This window comes from Grammomys surdaster, unplaced genomic scaffold, assembly GCF_004785775.1.
Source record: "Grammomys surdaster isolate TR1022 unplaced genomic scaffold, NIH_TR_1.0 188, whole genome shotgun sequence".
NCBI classification, from domain to species: Eukaryota; Metazoa; Chordata; class Mammalia; order Rodentia; family Muridae; genus Grammomys; species Grammomys surdaster.
In genome coordinates this window covers 4845111-4866426 of record NW_021604633.1, presented here as the reverse complement: position 1 = coordinate 4866426, position 21316 = coordinate 4845111, and the positions used below count along the sequence as shown (strand labels likewise).

At 42.3% G+C, this 21316-nt stretch overlaps 1 protein-coding gene across 1 annotated transcript in view; it reads right to left on the bottom strand.

The window, feature by feature from the left end:
* The window catches only part of Myt1l (myelin transcription factor 1 like), a 132901-nt gene that overhangs the window by 87162 nt on the left and 24423 nt on the right, over positions 1-21316 (bottom strand). Inside the window, exons 4-5 of the mRNA XM_028768803.1 lie at positions 18204-18565; positions 2002-2973 (exon numbers count right to left, since the gene is read on the bottom strand). Coding sequence (XP_028624636.1) covers positions 2002-2973; positions 18204-18565 — 1334 coding nt within the window. The remainder of the gene's footprint in view (positions 1-2001; positions 2974-18203; positions 18566-21316) is intronic.

Below are 21316 nucleotides of genomic sequence, written 5' to 3'. Positions count from 1 at the left end.
GGATGTTTGTGTGTGTGTGTGTTTGCTTGGCTTCATCTATTTGGCTCTGAATGTAACTATAGAGACAAAGAAACTTGGAAAATGTTGATGGAAAACACCAATAACTTGGTTCAGAAGTAAACCTGGGAAACTAGAGACATGGAGACTAGTGCTTTCTATCTCATGAGAAAATTCAGGCTCCTAACCTTCCCCTTCTCAGGACAAAACTGGACCTTAGCATTCACTGCCCCATTCTCATGGAGGGGAAGCAATCAAGGCAGATTCCATGTTTTTGCATAAAAGTAAATCAAAATAATAACTAAGCAAAAAGTGTCCTGTGCTTGAGGACTATGGGAGCTAGAGAAGCCATGGGGATGCTGACTCTCTGGTGCCTTATTTGCCTCCACTAACATGGTTACTCACTTTCATTCTCAATACCAGAGCTCTGCCCTGGGAACTACTACTTAGAATTTTAAAACCTGAGCCTAGAATATATCTGAACAACAGCACTCATATGGCAAGGCATGGATCTCTTTCTAAAATTGTTAGAATTTTTCATTCTCAAAAATCCAACTGAAACCTCTAGTTGATCAGTACATCATATGTTATTCAAATGCTACTCCATCATTTAAAACACAGGGTCCATGTTTCATAGAGTTTCAAGGGGGCCTGCAGCTCTATGTCATCCTTGGAGGCATTCCTCTGGTGGTCTGTGCTTGCCTCTGTGCTGAATGAAAAGACCATATCCAGGCACTGGTCAGTCAGTAACCCTCAGAGCTCAGGCTCAGGCTCCTGCCAGCTTGGACTTGGTGATAGCAATGTCCAGTGGGCCATGGAGCTATGAACACACCAAGAGAGGAGAGTAGACACCGGTGCCACGATAGGGAAGATAGAGCTTTTCTGATCTAACTTTGTTCAGCAACTGATTTTCAAACTAAATTCCTGAATCTCATGGTTATATCCTTAATAAGGAAACCGAGTATTCATAATGTACATCATAAAATGAAAAGCAGAAAAGGGAACATTTTTGGTGATAATACAGAAAAGATTTAAGGAACTACCAATATCATTTTTGAGATAGTTTCTTTCTTAGTTCTGAATCTTGTGAAGACTCAACCATACCAACGTGCTTACTATGTGAAGCTGAATCAAGGTCTGTCCCAGTTGCAGATGGGTACAGATGCTACCATGAACACTGTTCCATCCAGTTAGCTAACCAAATATATAGATAAATGCAAATATGTGCTCACATATTTAATAAAATAAAATTCAGCTAAACTATCCTGTTGGATAGTTTTGAGATTTTACAAAATAATACACAGTATTTGAAAAAAGAGTCACAATTGTTTCCATAATGCAATGGAACTAGTAAGGGGAATGAATATTCTAGAGAAGTTGCTATTGGTTTCAGCTGTGGCCTCTCCGTGCCTTGCATGGCAAGTGGCTTCCTTAGCTAACTTTCATGGATAATTAATGTGCAGTCACTGTCCTTATCTCACACCATCGGTCATCTTATTGCTGTTCAATTCCTTTTGGGTATTTTCTACAGGGGCAGTTTCATCAATAACTGTCACCAGGTGATAATTTTATAAATCATGAAGCCGTCTACTCAATCCAATTTATGAAGAAAGTGCCTCATCTCTGATTGACTGATTGTTACCTAAACCCTTGCCACCATTCAGCGTAGATGATAGTTCCTTTGTAACAGCATGGCTTGTTCCTAATGGTCTCTATCACAGGTATGTTTATGCACTAGCCCTGACTTCTACACAAGTGTTGTTTCCACTGTCATCTCCTGTATCTGTTCTAATGACATCACATTTAGCAGTTTTATGTATCTCTCAGACAAATATTTTATTTGTTTTATAGACAAATTATCACATGATAGAGTTCTAGAACAAACTCTTAAAATGTGCATTGGATGTAAGATTTATAGAGATTTACAGTATAACAGACTATCATCAACATCTCTCACTTAGCTCACATTTGCCTGAAGCAACTTACGTTAGGTAGAAATATTACCTTTACCATAGTATGGCTTTTTGACATGGCTGTCACTGGATTTGGATTTTCTGTCTTCCCCAGTCAGCTGTCTTGGAGACTGGTCCTCATAGGATCTCAGGTTATCCCTTCTCCCAGCATCCATGGCCATCTTCTCTCGCATGGCCTTGGCTCTCTCTGTCTCCAAGGCAATGGCTTTCTCTAGCAGAGTCAGGTTGCCCTTGGTCATGTCAAACACTTCCTCAGACCTGTCTGAGTTCACTGAGGTGGTGTCATCATCCCTCTCATGACACCCATCCTCCTTGGCACAGCTGGAGAACGTTCTAGACCTGGGGCTTAGCTGCTCCTCCAGCCGCATAAGGTTCATCATATCCGAGTAGCTCCTGTCTGGCGTCCTCCCAGGGAAGTCATCCTCTTGCCGGACATGTTGGCGCACACTCATGTTGGGTGGCTGACTCCTGTCCTGCGGGTTGGTCTCGCTGAGTTTCCTGGCCAGGTCAAAGCACTGGTTCCTCAGACACTCTAGACTACTTAGACACACTTCCTCATCACTCTCCTCCACCATCTTCTCCATGAGTCCATTGTTCATGGGCTTCCCTAGCATGACATAGTTCATATTTCTACTGTCCTGCTGCGACATTCCCTCAGCATAACTTCTGTCACTGATGTTCTCTGATAGCACAACACCATGTCCTTGTGCTAACAGCTTAAGGGAGTCCACTGTTTCTCTAACAACATCACTGTCTAAGTCGAGACTCAGCTCACTTTTCCGACCAAGGTTTTCATTTTTGTCACTATCGTCCTCCAGACTATTGGAGGTATTGCTGTTCATTTCTGACTCAGTCCTGGCCCGGTATGCTGCGTCCTCAGCAATTTTGCCAAGATTTAATAGTGACTTAGCTACCAGTTCATCATAGTTATCATACTCATCATTGTTGTTATCATCCTTGTCAGTGTCCTGCATTATTCGAGTACAACTCATTTGATGATCTTCTGCAAAGAAACAGAGAAGACAAAAAGGAAAAGAGAAAAGTGGCTAGACCATGAAGTTTATTGCTATAGTGTGGACAGCAAGCTCACAGAAAGTCAAACCCTACTTTGGCCTAGAAGAAAACCTTCTAAGACATCTGCTGCTGGGTAGCAAATGTAGACATAAAATGAATCATGTTAAAGAGCAGGAAGCCACTTAAGATATTCATGGAGCACTAAAACCACCTCTAGTTAAACTTAAAGTTAGCCATTAGATATGATAAACATAATGTAGAAATATATATCTTTATTTTTAATATTCTCATTTACCTCCTGCATTGGCTTTATTCACAGCCAATAGTTAGCATACCGATTACAACCATCCCATCACCAAGCTTTCTACAAGTTCTTGAACTTCCCTTTTTACTAACTCTAGAGGTTCTCTGTAACCCTTTTTAAGTAATTTATTTCCAACCATATTTAGGCAACATAGAAGACAACCCCAGATTTCTGGAGTCCCATAGGGAGGACACTCCGTCATAAGAACACTAGATTGAGAGGTTTGAATTTGATAGCTTCCAGTCAGTGTATGGAGGCCCATAATGAAGTGACAGGAGCTCCGCAGTGACATGAGGAAGGAAGAGCTCACAGGCTGCCTATCTTCTGTCTGGACAGGTTGGGCATGCACAGTGGACACATGTCCCTGGGTCAGAAGGGGCTGGTTAACTGTGGCACTCGTAGTCTCTCATTTAACTTGACCTGTGGTAGTAATATATTCACCGATCTCATCAGCTTGAAGAAACTTGAATAAGATGTACTCAACCTCAAAATACTTAAAGTGTTTTTCAAAGTCCATGTTAAGCATGACGTAAACCCTCTATTTCATCAGAAACCCATTTGGCTTTCACTCAGAGAGCGGTTGGAATTTGAATCTCTATTCACAGCTCTACACAATTGCTGTCATCTGCATTGCGAAACACAGATAATAATAAATGAGTTTTCAAACACATTCCCCTTTGGTTGGATAGTTAATGGATGCCATTTCACATCTGTCCTTTGTTTCCATGATTCAAATGCCAGAGAACTTTCAGAGTTTGATAATGATTTGGAGGAATGAGGCATATCGACTAGTTGCAACACCAGCTGACTAAAGCTGAGATACTGAACCTCTGGTGCTTTCATTATGGATTTTATGCAGAAAAGGTTCATGTTAGCAAAAAAGAGATTTGGAGCTCAATATAGCAATAACTGAAAATAGCATCCCACCTGGAGTCAACAAATATTTAGGATCTGACCCACTCTCCAAACAGCAGTATGTGTTAGTTAGAGGGCATCACTTGCTGTGTGAACCAGATTCTGTGTCTCTCTAGACACAAACCTCTTCAGTTCACTACACTCTGCCTGTACCATTTTCCTTATTATAAGGGTAAAATCGTCATCAAATAACAGCAAAAAAAGGAAAACGGAGCTAGCAAACATCACAAATGTGGGAAGGCTAGCCGCAGATGCACACCTTGTTGTCGGCTGGTAGCTCAGCTTTGAGGAGTTAAGGACATCTTGTTCTCATGAGGTTTTGGAAATATGATTTTTATATTCTTTTGATTTATACACTTCATTAGGTTCATGGGCTGTAACTAGATCATCCTTGGGAAGTACAAAGGTATTCTATCCATACATAGCAACTGTGATCTTTTAGGTAATTGTTGCTATTATCTATAGAGTATCAACCAGGAGATGAATTTTAAACCATGATTTGGAAGTGAAGAGTATGTGCTATAAGTTGAAAAATTAAAACCTTTAAACATTATATTTCATTTGTGTATCTTTGATTATGTGTAGGTACATGTGCCAGAGTATATGTGTGAAGGTCTGAGGACAGTTTAGGGAAGCTCTTTTTTTTCCCTGTGGGAAGTTCAGTTGATAAAGTGATCCATGAAAGCAGAAGGATCTGAATTTGATCCCCAGCACCCACATAGAAGTCAATTGTGGTGACATATGCCTGTAATCCCAGCACTGAGGAAATGGAGACCGAGCATCCCTGGGGCTTGGTAGCCAGCCAGCCTCACCTAATTACTGAGCTCAGTTCAGTGAGAGGCCCTGTCTTTAAAAATAGGGTGGAAAGTTATAGAGGAGGACACTTCTATTGTGCTCTGACTGCTCTGTACATGCAGTGAATATGTATACCTGTACACACATGTATACTCACGTGGACACACAAAAGGAGGAGAAAGTCAATGACTGTAATAACCTGGGGAAAAAATCCTATGTAATCTCTGTTGCATTTCTAAGCTCAAAAATGAATTCTGCTCTGGAAAAGGACAAGGCACTCATGAGCCTTAACTAGCAGATGGTAGGTGCAATGCTGTTGACTCTCCGTGTAAGCATCTCAGGATCATCCTCCGGTTTTTGCCTGCCCTGCTTTCCACATGGCATGGCTAAGGAGTCCATCTCAGCCATTTACTATTATTCTGTCACCTTTCCCCCAAGAAGATGAAAAAGAAAAATGGATAAGCTGCCCTACACAGTATCCCAGCCATGCTGACCCATGAAACTGTGGAACTGTGAGACAGGGTTGGTCCCTTCTCTTTTTGAGTACCAAGATAGTGCCAGTCTTTCTCCAACATGGGTAGCAGGCCTGAATCCCACAGGGAAGTACATTGGGAGAACACTGCACATGCTCTGATGGTCTTGGGAGGCAGATATGAAATTGGAAGTTATGCAACCAGCCCCATCATTCTTTCACTGCTTAGTAAGTGCATGAGGACAGTGACCTTTCAGAGTCATAATGAACTCATCTGTAAGGCAGGGATAATTATCTGCCTGCCCCCTCCCTGCAAATTCCTACAAACCCCAGAGTGAGGCACACAGACTACATGTATTTCAAATGCCTGGCATGGGCGGTAGTTGTTTTCTGATACTTTCTCTCCCAGAACAGATGCCTGGAAAAACTAGCCTATTCAAGGAGGGAATCTGGAAACAGGCGATAGGGAATGCATCTGAAGACAGAGCATGCTGCACGATTTGGCCTTTCTTCAAGTTACTAATACTCAGTGTCATCTGAGGCCTCATGAATGACAGCAGCAAATGTGGAAATGGCTGAGAAAATGACATTTAGGGCCAAAATCCTTACAGTTTAATAGAATTCCACGAGTTACCAGTATTTAACTGTTTCAAGGCCTCCCCTAAAGTTAACTCCTAATTATGTGGACTAACGGAGGGAAACAGGCTCCAAGTCATTAGCAAACTGATTCTAAACAAGTACTGTCTCAGCCTTGCCTAGAAGGTCATGGGAAGTATTGAGAATCCCATGTCTGGTTTTCCATATTCAGTTAATTTACCAGCTTGTTGTCTTTCTGCTGAGGCCAACATTAAAAAGACTCCATCATAATTCTGGGTTTTGGCAAACAGTCTAGAATTTTCTGTACCAGTCAGGGACTAAAAATGAGGTACAAATATTCTAACTCACAAAACTTTCAGGAGTCAATATTACTTGTTTCTCTCTAGTGATTAATGTTCTCTCAAAGTCAGGGGATACATTTGTGATGAATAAAGCATTTTCCAGAAAATAAATACACATGCTTCTGTTCTCAGTAAAAAGTAGGAACATGGATACTACAGTGTGCAGAGAAGAGAGAATGCTGTGTTCCCTCTGTTGTACTATGCTTGAGATTAGTCATTCCACAGAGTCCCAGGGCCAAGCCGAGATAGGGGCCACCTCTCAACCCAGGTGTTCCCAGGCAAATCAGAATTTTCATGTGGGAATGGAAATCAGAGAAGCTTAGGTTGATCTACTTCCAAATGATGACAGTGAGCCTAGAGATAGAGGTGCTTTTGTGGTTGAGTCCAGATCTGCCTATGTGATCACCAGACAGCCACCAGCATCATTGTTAACTGCTATTACACAAGTGATGTTTCTTCCTGTGAGGGCTTTATAAATGCTGTTGTCACAACTCACCTCCTCTGAGTGTGACTGCTAGAAATATTTTTATACTACACAGAGAACAGACAGAATCACTTAGTTGGAAGATTTTCCTAGAATGGCTGGAATTCTATGCACTGCCTTTGTAGTAGAGTTTGTCTCTAAAAAGCATGTCTGAGATAGAGCTTCTTAAATATTTAGTACTGATCAAGTCACATAGATATATATTACCCATAGACAGTGAAGAACAGGCCATGCTTCTTGAGTGTGTGTGTGTGTGTCCAATAAAATTTTGAACACAAAGCCCAGTCTTATGGTGGCAGAAATCTATTTGTCCTTCCTAATCTTTGTGGAGACCCCAAGAAAAGTTCTCTAGTGGCTACTGCTCTTGAAAGGCAACAACAGAAAGCCACAAATCACATGTGTTCAAGTGACAGAACTGAAAGACCATACTGAGATGCTCTGCATGTTTGCTTTACCAGTCTTCTGCACTGCCTGTTTCCATAGCAACCAGACTGCAGTCTTCTTGGAAGAGGAACACAGTGAGCTTGGTGCAGACAAGCAGCTAGACACCTAGCTCTTTCTCATCAGATGAGGCAGAGCTCTGCTGTACACCCCATCGGGTGCTGACTGTTATTCTCAGCATCTGTCTTCTGACTCTCTCTCCCTTTGATACTCTTCACTGGGCTGGCATGAATTGAGGACATATTTCAATCACCACCTTTTTGAGATTTGTGCCAGGGTTGCTAGCTCAGCTGGCCTGCCACTGACCAGTGTCTTGACTAATGCAATTTAGGTCCCTTTGGGTTTGGAAAGGTGTATTGGTTTTCTCATTGTTGTGACCAGATACTTGACAGAATTAAGTTAAAGGGGAAGGATTTATTTTGACTCATAATTAAGATGATGCAGTTTCCTATGCAAGAGGTTGCTACAATCCATAGTGGTGAAAGCATGCAGGTAGGACCTTTCACAACCCAAGAAGCAAAGAACAGAGAGTGCTGGCACTCACCTAGCTTTGTTTTATTTTATTAATTTATTCCAGCACTCTACCCTATGAGAAGTATCCCCACTCCCCATTCGGGGTGGGTCTTCCCTCCTTCTTAAAACATCTCTGGAAATTCTCTCAAACATCGACCCAGAGTCTGACTCCTAGGATATTCCAAAACGAAAATGAAGAGTAACTACCACAGAATATTAGAAAATCAGATAAGGCCTATACTCTGGGTGGATATTCACCTGGGCTAACCAAGTGAGATGAGGAAGTAGGTATGTCACTCACAGAGGATAACAGAGGGCAGATCTTGACTGCCCACAGTTCTGCTCACTATGACCCCAGGAGCTTATGTCACATCCTCCACCCCTTCAGACCAGGCTGCAATCAACATGCATCTCCTCTCTCATCTTCCTTCTGTCACCACAGACGCATTGTGCAGCACGTGTGCCATCTCCTTGGAAGGAGGAGAGTAGCCTATCTCTAGCCCACTGCTGTTCAGTACAAAGGCTTCTGCATTCAGAGCCCCCAGACACTTAGTTCATGGGGACAGGACCCATCTTCTTGGTGTTCCTGCAACAGGGTGCTGAACTGATTCTGGATATAGAACTTTTACCCACAGGATCTTAGTGCCCTGCTCCAAGTGGGTCAGCAGGTATTCAGCCATGCTAGACAACAACCCCAGATACTTTTTACTTATAAAAGTCTTTTTAGATCAACAAGGAGAGTGGGAGTGGTACAGAGAGGCACGGATACACCATAGGCGATGGTGATAACTGTAGCCACCATAGTCACATGGATCCTGTTTCTTTTTCTAAGATTAATTTATTTACTTTATGTATATGAATACATTGTAGCCATCTTCAGATACACCAGAAGAGGGCATCAGATGCCATTACAGATAGTTGTGTGCCACCATGTGGTTGCTGGGAATTGAACTCAGGACCTTTGGAAGGGCAGTCAGTGCTCTTAACCTCTGAGCCATCTCTCCAGCCGGATCCTGTTTCTTAATTACACTTAAGTGTTGCTGTTTGCTCTTTCTAAGTTCTTAAAGGCTAACTTGAAGCTATTAGAATTCTTCTTACTGTTAGAACTTGGGGATTTTCTCACATCACATTTGGAGAAAGGCAGGCACCCTACTTGCTATCAGCATGCCTTCAATGACAAAGTGCCTCTAGCTTCTACCTGATTTTTCTACACCATCTTCAGACTTTTTATTATAGATACATCTGTTACTTTTCAGCACTTGTAGATATCCTAAGGATTGTAGAACAGACTTATCTCAAACCCAACCTTTTCTCCTCACTCCCGAAGCCCTATCTGAACAGTATCCTTACAAGGGGAACATGTGCTTAATAGGTCCAAAGTAGAAGAGGTGCCAGTGCTGTGGGATAGGAGGAAACACCTGAAGCAGTGGACAATGGACAGGAAAGAGACACTGGGGTTTTGTTTTCAGATTGTAATAAAATGAATTCTCTCTTGAATGTTGTTGAAAGTGAATGATTGAGATTTGCATCAACTTTTCTATAGTAAGTGAAGTTTATATGGTTAGGGGGTACTTTAAAAAAACAAATGTAAATAGAACATTTTGGTAGTAATTCCTCCCCATAGATTAACTGTGTAGGTAGAGGAGGTTAGAGGTTGAACAGTTTAGGTGCTCCCTTTTGACTCTTTCTAAGGGTTTCAGAGGTTTACACCAACAAGCCATGCTATATCTGACACTGTCACCAAAGAGGAAGATGCCACCTTCCCCTGGGTCCTACTTTTAAAGCTTTTGCCTCTCAAGACTAAGCAAGGTTCTTAGGATCCAGGCTGATGCCTGTACCCGAGGACTAACTTCTTTCATGTCAGGAGACCCTTTATCCCTACCCAAAGGAGAATAGACACTGGACAAACAGGAGGTATCTGGAGAGGGCAGCACTGGAGCAAGCAGGAGGATTCTGAACACAGGAGCAGTTCCGGTTTCCATAGCTGCTGTCCATTTTATGCTCTGCAGCAGCTCCTTCCAGTGAGCCTTTGGTTTGTTGCTGCTAAATCCTGGGACATGGATTTGATGTGTCACACACAATTGCTCCAAGTGAATTTCCAGCCTCTTTTCTGAAAGCTATGTTGTTCTGACTTCATTCTTAATTCTACCCATGTCTGTACATTGAAAACTTGAGCTCCTTGTCTGAAGACAAGCACACTCAGTATTTGATTTTGTCTATTCCATGCCTGTGTGCACTTTGCTGTCAATCTAACCTTGTAAATCAATCTAGCTTGTGGCATGGCCAATGTCTCTGTCACTCCTCAACAAGGTCTGACGTGGTCTTGCATTGCCTACCAAATCAGGACTGAGAGAACACAGACTAGCTCTAAACGGCCTATTTCTGACACCTCTCCCACTGAGTCACCTGCTCAGAAATGATCTTGGTTCCTGAAATTGTCTTAAAGTTTGTATTCTCCTGAAAGGAAGTAAGAATTTAGATATTCTCTAAACTTCCCAAGATACTAAGGTGCCAGTAGCTAAGTTGATCATGGGAACAAACCTCTCACAGAAAGTCTGACCCAAGACACTGAGGTACAAACAGAATGATGGATACCTAGGATGAAGAGATTCCTGTGGCGTTCTAGCAACCATCCATTAACCCCAACTAAATACTGACATTTCTGAGATTTCTAATCAAACAGAAATATATAGAGCCCTTGGAATGGGCACCAGATCAGCCTTCTCACCAGACTGAAGACAAATGCTGTGGTTGTCACATTTTGTACAAGCTAGTCCTGGTATGCTGGGCAGGGATGACCTGCATGAACACCTGTCTGTATGTCACGTTGAGAACTCAATAATGAAACAAAAAGGTGACATCTTTGTAGTCATAGAAGTTGAACAGGTAGAAAATGAGCATGTCCTTCATAATATTAGAACGCTGATACTGGATGGGAATATAGGGGAAACAAGCAGCTGGGGAGGGGGCAGTTCTCATGAGGAAGGAGACTTCTGCAGAGGCTAGAATTGGTGAGAAGCAGTAAGTGCCAAGTTTTCAAGACTCCAGAAAAGCCAAGGCCCTATGGCCAATGTAGTGTGTGAAGAACTGGGCACAGAGAATGGGAACATGGCCAGGACCTGTCCATACCATGTCAAGATACCAGTACTAGATGCCTTCTTCTGAACTCTGGGAAGGTGACTGTGTCTTGTGAGTACTGGAAACATTGGTGCCAGCAACCTCCAGCTGATCCCACTGTCTAGTTTTGCTCCAAGAGGTGGCAATTTCCTAGGGCTCCTATAGTGGTTTCTGATACTACTTTGTAGTCCATATGCCATTCTCTGACTTATAAATGAAGGAATCATCCAAGGAGAATTTCTGGTCCTTTAATTAGAGGTTATAAGGCTGCTATGCATTCTGTATTATGAGTTATTATAGTGGTTGTAGTCCCAAGCTTGCTAATGGCTGCTTCCTCTGACTTCTCCCTGGCTGACAAGTTTCTTCTGCAGAGCCTATGAACCATGGAAGGAAGGCAGACACTAGCTAGGCAGGGACATTGAAGTAAAAGATTCAGCCCTCAGCATCCTTGCTTCACTTTCAGGCATATTGATTCTAGGGCTGTAGACCAGCGTACAAGAATGAGGCTTCCTATAGGAAATAACAACCTATAGGTTGCTTTACCTGTTGCTTTACCTGTGAGTGCTGGAAGTACAGGCTTGTGCCATCGTCTCCATGTTGCGTGTTAGTAGTCATTGCACTCTAGGCTGCAGAAAACCTAGGCAAGCTTCCTACCAACTGTAGCCACCTATTAGTTGTCCATTTTGTAAGTAAAACAAAATTTCCTATACAATGAAATGAGGGAGATTGAGAGAGAAATAATTTATACTAGGAACCAAGCCACTTTTAACTTAAAAACTGTGAACTCAGTTTCTTCATGTTTTCATTCATTAGGGAACTAAATTAATGGAATGTGAATTAAATTTCATTTATAAGGTTTTGAGGGGCTTCTTTTTTTTTATTTTATTTTATTTATGAGTACACTGTCGCTGGCTGTCTTCGGACACACCTGAAGAGGGCATCCAATCTCATTACTGATGGTTGTGAGCCACCATGTGGTTGCTGGGATTTGAACTCAGGACCTCTGGAAGAGCAGTCAGTGCTCTTAACCGCTGAGCCATCTCTCCAGCCCCTTGAGGGGCTTCTTAATGACACTTTGGTGCTGGCTTATCTAGATTTGAAGATTTAAAAATAATAGGAGAGTCACATTCTCCCATCTGTGAGCTCTCTGAGATGACAATGACACTGGGCGGTTTTTCCCGTCTCACTCTCAATGTCTGTCTTTCTTTCTACTGTTTATATCCTCCTGTCTTGTTTCTCTCAGCAGTATCACTCATTGTCTGGTCCTGTTCCTCACTTCTGTCTGTTTCTCCCTCTCCTCTCCAGGTCAACCAGCCAACCTCGAGGACTGCTTGCCCACAGAGCATGTGTCACTGTGGCTGTGTATCCTGGTGAAGGAGTAGGTGGAACAATCCTGGCTCTTCTGTCTCCAGAGTAGCACTGAGGTAAGTGGGTTTCTTACATCAATGTGGTGGATTGGGTGGGAATCCTGGGTCTTCCCTTCCTCATCCCTGGCAGTGACTCTGACTCACTTCTAAGGAAGCCTACAGAGGTAGAGGGTGTTTTCTGTGTAATATGGTATACAAATCCTCACCATCCAAACGTGTTCTTGGCTTTAGTGTGAATTCTCAAAGCTACCACTTCAGTGTGCAGTGCTCAATTCTGCACTTTTCCAGGCTGGTGTGTGTTTCTGCTTACTTCACTCAGTCTTTATTGAAGCAAAAAAGAAAAGAAAACTCTAACACAAACCTAAAAGCTTTAGCTAGCCTACTACCCTCTGGGTATACAGGAAGCATGTTCCATGTTTGAGACTATGGGCAGACATCTTGAGACATTGTCCTGGTGCAGCCTTAGCAGAGAGCAGTGTTCCTCACTGCTTGACACTCAGACACTTCCCTCCCCTTTGGAGTTAAGGGGATGGTCTTGAGCACCAATTTTTTTCCAGGGCAGGTGTGACTAGGTCAGTGTTCCAGGTAGGCACAGCCACAGATCTAGAGTGGTGAAGAACTGAGTGAATGCAGGACAGATTGTCATATGGTCACTTTTGATTATGGCTGGAATGTTACAGTTGCAAACCGTTCAGGCTTGTGAAGCTCTTTTGTGTCTTGTGCCTGCTTTAGGCTGCAGAGAAAGACATGGAAAGAGTGAGAGGGTAGATCTTATTTTACAAGAGCCCTAAGAATCTGGATGACCTTCTCAGCTGAGTGGCACAGACAGAGCTCAGAGACCCCTAGTACTATGCTTTGCTGTGACCACATAGCATGTGGGTTAAAAAGGAAACGAACAAGACACACAGAATACACTGCTGATTCTCTGCAATGGACTTTACAACAAGCCATGTGACATCCTGTTTTCATTACTGTAGAAAAGGCTAGCCTCCAGCACTTTACGAATATGTTTGCATCTTAAGGGTATGAGACATATTTCCATCACATTTTCTGATTTCTCTTATAATACTCAAACATCCATGAAATTTAATAAAATTTATTTTATAATTAAGCAAAAACTAGATAGTATGGAGCAGGATTTTTTGTTTATAATGGACTGACACTTAGAAAGAGGTTAAAGGCTCTCTTACTCTCAAGCCACAGTACAGTCTACCTCAGCACAGTTGCATTTCCAATATCCCCACCAAAAGCTTTTGTGTATATTGGGAAGGTTAATTTTAAGAAGATGAAATCTACCATATTCTTTCTCCCAACTGTGACCACAGCCTTCCTCAGGTGAAGGCTTGCATACTAAACACATCATCTCTGTGCTGTGCTGGTCTCAGAACTCATTGCTTTTTCTGCTGACTCCAGTAGAACACTGGCTGGCTAATTCTGATTTTCACAGTCTGTCTGCATTTCAGCTTGCTTCCCTCATCAGGGACCTGTCCCTGGGAACGATACAGAAGGATAATTGGCTAATCAATATGGAGAGCAGCACCCTGAGGGGAGACTGGGGAGTTGTGGGGCCTCAGTGCAGACCGCTCAGCACCTTTCTCCTCTTCCCTCATGACCATACCAGCCTCTGCTTCACATATGATCAGGTCCTGAGAGCACTGGGGACCTTATACATCACTCTGTTTGGAAAAAAACACACCCCAGAAAATCTTACAATTAGAAAGATGCTTCTGTGGGGAGGGATTCACACAGCGTGGTCTTTGAGATTGAGTTACTGAAGAGTGAGATCACTCCAGTAAAGGTGGTCTCCTAGATGAGACCTCATAGCTTCGTAGTGAGGACTGTGAGAATAGGGTCCCAAGTAAGAATCTGCAGGTCTGGACTGCCAGTGGAGGTTGCATTGCTCTAACAAAAGCAGCCCCTCTCACTCTGCCTCCATACCATGTGTTTTTATTCTGTCTGGCCTTGAGCAAATGTCTAACATATTAGAGATAGCTCTTAACATTGACATTCACAACAACTCACTCCTCCAAATGAGCTTGCAAGGATACCATACCCATGGCTGCTAACTGATGTGGAATATGGAAGGCCAGGCACCCTAACAGGAGGCGCACCTGCTTTGATTCACCCAATGATTGTGGGGACAGGCTTGTAGTGCTCAGTGTTTAGGGTAGTCCTGAGATTCCAGGAGGATAGTCGTTTTGTCTTGTTCAGTCTAGACTATGTACTGCCTAGTTCTTCCTCAAGAGTTTGCCTTCCTGTCTATGGGCAGAGGAAACATGGGCTCAAAAGGACAAACATAAATATGTATATAGAATATATGTGTATATCCGCATATAATATTTTAAAAGGCTACTCTTTTGGTGGATGCAATATGAAAATAAACTATACCTCATATGCATTATCTATGCAGTGAATTTGTATTTCTCATTATAGGGATCCTGTAAGACCTTAATCATAGTATGTGCCAACTCTGCTAATAAAGACTCTATGGAAACAGAGTAGTAACTCACCTTTAGGATAGGTAATTGTTATCTAATAAACGTGGAATGGATAGATAATTGTTATTTAATAAGCATGGAATTGGGTAGTTACTGTGCATTTTCTACTATGTATTCTGAAAATAAAACTCTATACAAGAGACTAGACTGTGATGCGTCCAATTTCTAAAAAAATATATATATATATAATTTTTGTAAATACATGTACTCAAAGGAAACTCAGTGTCAGGGCCATCTGACTTATGTATAAACTGCAATGCTCAAAGATCCTTGAAATGAAATACTAAATTCTCATGTTATGAGTGCTTATTCTACAGTTAGTAGGCTTCTTTCATAATTGATGATTTGTATAAATGTGTTGTATCCGAAACAAAAAAAAAATCCCCACATTTCAGGTTATAGTCAAGGGAAAACAGTTCCTGGGTGGACATAGTGGCACCCTATTAGCACAGATGATGCTTCATGCCTGGTCCTCAGGCAGGTGCCAGTTCAAGTTTTCTCCATGTGCTCATATCACTGCCCCAGCTTCCTCACACTGAACATCATCTGCTGTGCTCTGGCATTTGTCCAAATTGTGGATTAAGCGTGGGCTGCTTATGTTCTCCTCGTGAGGCTCTCTGTCTTCCTGGCTTCGCATTTGAGATCCTGCCTATGTGGCAGGAATGAGACACAGCCAGCCTTAGAGGAGTCTGCTGGAGGCTTAACCTGAGATCTGGTGATACCATCAACAAGGGACATAGAGACAAATACCTTAGGACAGTGACTAACAGGAAAACATGATGGCTTTTGCATACTACAGGAATCTTGCATCTCTGTACTTTGTATATGTACGGCAGGCTACCCTGGGAAAAATTTGCATTTACTGCTAGAAGTTTGGGCACTGATTTCTACAGTACGGTAAAACAAAACAAAACCAAAAAAGAAGGAGAAAGGGGTATGCATAGTGAGGGTGTGAAAATAGGAGTCTGATGGATTTCTGCCTCTCAAAGCCTTTTTTTTTTTTTTAACATTGTAAGTACCACTCAGAATCTGATCATGAAGAATAGCTGTTCTGTCATCAAAGCTCTGGTGTCCCTTTGATGGAGATTCCCAATCCTGGAAGGTTGTGAAATAACCTAGAGGGTAAAGCACTGGGACATCATCACTGCATGATGCTAGTTAAACAGTGTTGGAACACAAGTTTACAAGCTAGTCAATGGATGCTTCTTCCCACCTCAGAAGCTTCTGACAGATTTTCCAGGAGGCTTATAGGGCAGTTCACTGATGGTCAAAGATTTGGGAAATCAAACGAGCCTTTGGTGTCCCCTCCAGTACACCCACAACAATCAGGACCATGGGGAATGGTCCTCCACAAAAGCAACTCCTGGGTCTGGGAAGCACAGGATTGAGTGCTTGAGAGGGGCAAAGGGCCTCACTTTCAAGGAAGGACACGGGCAAGGGCATACTTGCCTGACTGGGATAGCACAGTCTCATAGCAGATCATGTGTTGAGTTCAGTACCTTCAGTAATTCAGTGGGTCACCTGACAGATGATTGCTTATCTGAAGAGCAGAGGTAGTTGAGTTCTGCTCCTCAGTGGCTGACTCCTCAGTGGATATCTGGGATTGTGCTTCTCCCTTCTAAGGGGTTTCTGCTTCCACACATGGTGCTACTCAGCATGGGCTAGGTGCCAGGCAAGGTATGGTTGATATTTAAAAATCTGGACGCTATGGAGTTATTATGAGATTGCTTGTTTGGTGATTCTGTCCTTTGTCCAGTTGCTTGAGTCAGTACAGCTAAAATCTCTTAGTTTTGATTTGCTGTTGATCTCACTGTGCAGCCAGGATCTAGGTACTAAAATCAGAACAACTCAAGCCTGTGTAGTCACATTGTTATGTATCTCAATAAGACTTCTGAGTACCTTTTAAAACATGTCACTTTGTATATTCAAAAGGTGTATTATCTATTATTACCCCAAATAAACAAAACTGAAATATTTAAGTTTAGAAAGTGGAGCAGATTCTAAATTTAGACAAGACTCTTTGTGCATACCAAATGCTCATAACCCTGAACATTAATATCTCCTGCTTCCCAAACATGATGAGAATATGCAAGAGAGTATTTCATATGATTGCAATGATGCTACACAGCCAAGATACAAATCACTCATCAGCACTGACAACTAAAGATATCATTTAGAATTGCACACAGCTGACACTGTGTCCCTAAATATTTGCTTAGCTGGTCTCCTCTCTAGCGTTCCACACATTTCATTACATAGGGCTACGATAAGTTCTCAGCAGATCATTAGTGACATCAGCACACTTGTCTACAGCACACTGGGTAGCATTTGCAGGAATTACTGGCACAAGCTATGATGTAACTTGTTAAGCTTCTACTCACGGTGTTCTGTAATACCATGTGAAAGAACTGAGAGCAAATGTGAATTAGCAAATTGTTATCAATAATAACTTTAAGGCTCTGTAACAATGTGGGACTGCCCAATAAAGTTCATGCTTCCTAACAAAATGGCCACGGCTTTGCAACAAGGCACGTTCATTTATACCTGCACATAACAGTATTGACATCTGACTCACTTGCATGGTCATTTGGTGTATTCGCTCTAAAGGGTAAGATAATGGGTTTGTATTTGGAAGTTAGCTGTTTTGGAATTTGTATTCTTGAAAATATTTAAGCCCAAGGGACAAGGGTGAGAAAGAAGTATTCTCATTTTTCCATCATTTTTTTTTTTGGCATTTCTATGAGGAAAACCCTAAGCCAATATAAATGAATCCTCTGATGTGCCCTATGGAAACAGCCCATGTACTGCAAGGACAGAAAGTTTGTACCTTGTTTGTACAATTCACAGTATTCTACCTCAGACCAGAAATCTGATTCTCAAATATAGAAACATACAACCATCTACCAACCATTTCTTTTAAGTAACATCTCTTTTTATCCCTGCCATATAACAGTCACCAAAGTATGCCTTCGACAATCAACAGACAGAATCTCTCTCTCCAGCTCACATATTAGAGGCCTGGAGGCTAATGCTGTGCCAACAGTCATGCTTGAGTCAGTCACAGTGCCTGTCGGACAGAACAACTGAAATATCAGACATGCTCTATTAGTGTTCTTTCTACATATTCCCATCAATAGTTCAGCAAATTGCCATGACAACAAAGCTAAATAATTTGATAAAAATCTAAAGCCCAGAAGATAACTTAAAGGAATTATTTGAGATAAACTCTTAAGTTAACATAAGCAGTTATCCATTTAGTGTTGAGCAAACCTAATCCTGGAATTGTTAGGATGCCAAGGATATTAATACTAGAAAATTCATGCAAGAAACTGACCCCGAAGCATGGCCTAAGCTTTGTGAGTATTTAAAGATTACCATTTTCTTCTTCCTCTTCCTCTTCTTCCTCCTCTTCATCATCATCCTCTTCTTCCTCTTCTACATCATCTCCATCTTCATCATCATCATCATCTTCATCATCTTCCTCCTCGATCTCCTCCTCATCTTCCCGATCCACCTCATCTTCATCATCATCATCCCCTTGCTCATCATTGTCTTCAGAGAAATCATCATCATCATCTTCCTCCTTATCATCCATGTCTTCAGTACCGTCACTTTCATAACATTCGTCTACTGAGGAACTATCTGCCTTTACTGCAAATGGTTTTCGCTTGGGAGCAGGTTCTTGGGGCTGTTTGTCTTGCGTTTTTCTTTTTTTAGCCAAGGGACAACCATATACACTGATAAAAAAAAAATAGAAGAAAAGGACAGAGAAAAATATTTATGTTACTGCCTGAATATCAGAGCAATGGGATGCCTTGCAGATATTTGTGATTGAGTATGAACATCACCATGCAAATGCAGAGGGGCAGGGCACTACTGTTCTCTCACACATAGTTCTGCTAATGACAATGTCATGACAATGAAGTACAGCTTGTGTCTGTCTGCTTGCCATTAGCATGTAACAGAGTCCTCTGGCTCATCGTTACTATGAGTCCAGATAGCATGGAGGCCCTCGTTCAGGAAGATGGCTATGAAACCCTTCCTCCATATGCATCTCAGGCAGCTCAATGTCTGGATTCAATCTACTATATAATACTAGATATTTAAATGTAAAGGCTGGCTACTGTCAGTCTTGGATAATGTCAGTTCCATCCCAGCTCCCAGAGAAGGACTCTGGGATTAGTGGCGGTTGCCCTTAAATTAAGATGAACTTGGGCCAGACCCTCTATCCAAGCTGAGTTTATAGTCTTTCCCTGAGAAAGGATTATTTTTCCAAACTATGTTGCCTATTTAGTGTATGTGCTTTAAGGAATAAGGAGCAGATAGGTGTCCAACATGCTATGAGAAATGACGCGTGTGTCTAGAGTGCCATGACCTTCCCTTCCAACTGGCCAGTGCAATAGGAGATTCCTTCAGACTTGCGTTGCCTCAGTTTGGAACCTAGGATTGGTTATATGATCACAGATCTTGGTCAGCCATTGCCATCTTATGGATCCTGTGCTACTCAACAAATGTTGATCCAAAGGGACAGGTCCTTGCTCCAGGGCTATAGGTTCAGTCAAACTTTGACATGTCAGTAGTATCATTTCTAATTCCTCACTGTCCTATACTACACACTGTAACATCATGGCACTGAAACAATTCAGACTGAATGAAGAAATTAAGAGTGCAAATCCTTTCATACAATATGTGGAGGGTATCATAACCAAGGGGCAGATGATCACAAGCATGGAAGACATGATGCTGGGAAGAACTCTGAAGGGTAGTAGAGTGCCATTTGGCAGAGAAAAAGACACCTAAATACATATCACAATCATATGCAAAGAATATGAATAGTAGAGAAAGCTCAGTATAGTTCAGAAAACTGAAACAGGAGCCCTAGAGAGCTGAGAGTAATTAAGGCAAGAGAAGAAAATAATGGGGTTTGTGTGATGTCTCAGGCAGGGGGAGATCCAGTCAGACTGTTTGAGCTTTTGCATGCAGTTACTGATGCCATCAGATTTGTGTGTTGGAAAGGCAGTGACAAAGCTGCCAGCATGATGAACTGAGGTGAGTGAGGTTGGAGATGGCCGCTAAAGGGATGCCTGTGTGACATCTAGGCAGTGGCATGGGCTAGGCCCCGAGGCAGGCAGCCTGCTGGCAGACTCCAGAGATACTGCACACCAGAGGTTGAGGGAGCCTTCCTTGCACTCTGAGACCCCATGGTAGTAACAGGTACCACTCCCAATGAAAAGATGTGAAGATGGATACTGGAGTCATGCTTCAGGGCAGGGGATGCAGTGCTGGATCATGGTGAATAGAGCTTGCTTTCCTGTGGGCAGGGCTTTTCGGTTGAGTGATTTTGGACAGATGTTCAACTTTGTACCTCAGAATTACCATTTGAAACTGAAAAAACTGTGTTCTTCTCACACTGGTACCTTAATCATGAAATGCCAACAATAAACATGAGTTGGGCTTAGTGCCTGGCCCAGACTAGGTCCTCAGTCTGTGACAGTGTTTGCTTCAGAATGATAATGCAATGACCCGCTGCTCTCCGCACGTGGTTGTATCTTGACAGCTGTGTCTCCTAATGGTCAGAAGTTCCTCTATGGTTGAGCAGCCTTGGAGCACTAGCTGTGTCTCCTAATGGTCAGAAGTTCCTCTATGGTTGAGCAGCCTTGGAACACTATCAGTTTCTGCCTGATCTATCAGAAAGTATGGTATTGAGGTCTTTCCTAGTTGCCTTTTATGCATACCAGTGAAGGCTCTACTGCCTCAAAAGACCCAGAGCTTTTTCTTAAATGTATTTGTTTTTACATATGTGTGGGCTTTGCAAGAGGATCATGGGAAGAAACAGCCTAAAAGAGAGATCGGTCTGGTTCACTATCCCTTGAAAGGGAAAGGGGCCATCAGACCTCCATAAATGTGATTATCGCAAATATTTCTAAAGGTCTCTTGGAAAGGTAACAAATCCAGGCTCTCTCATCAGCCCCCTCCAAGCTGTCTGGAGGGTACTACTCTGCTTCTTTTTGCCAAATAAACTGATTAAGCTATCCACATTTCCTGACTGAATTCTTTCCTTTCAGGTGACAAGAACTGAGGATAACTTGACATTAGTAACAGGACCCTTGTGCATGGGTCTAAGGGCTAAGGAATGAGCATGTCATAGGCATTGTGTTTGTCCCCATGGGCTCTATGGCAGGACAGGAATTCACACACCTACATTATTAGGGGATACAAGACCTTCACACTCCTAATGTTTGAGGTCATTTAAACTAACAAGGATGACCACTCTCCTTGTTGGAACATACTAGGTATAAGCTGTCATCAACTGCATTTTGGAAAATATGGGTTCAGTGTGATGACAGTCGAATTCACTGGCATCAAACACATTTCCTGCCAGTTCATTTTGTTTGTTGCTCTGCTGTTACTCTATGTCATGTATGTACACTGAGAATAGTCTCACCTAAGTTATATGCAAAGTCTCTGACCTCTCTCATTGACTGCTA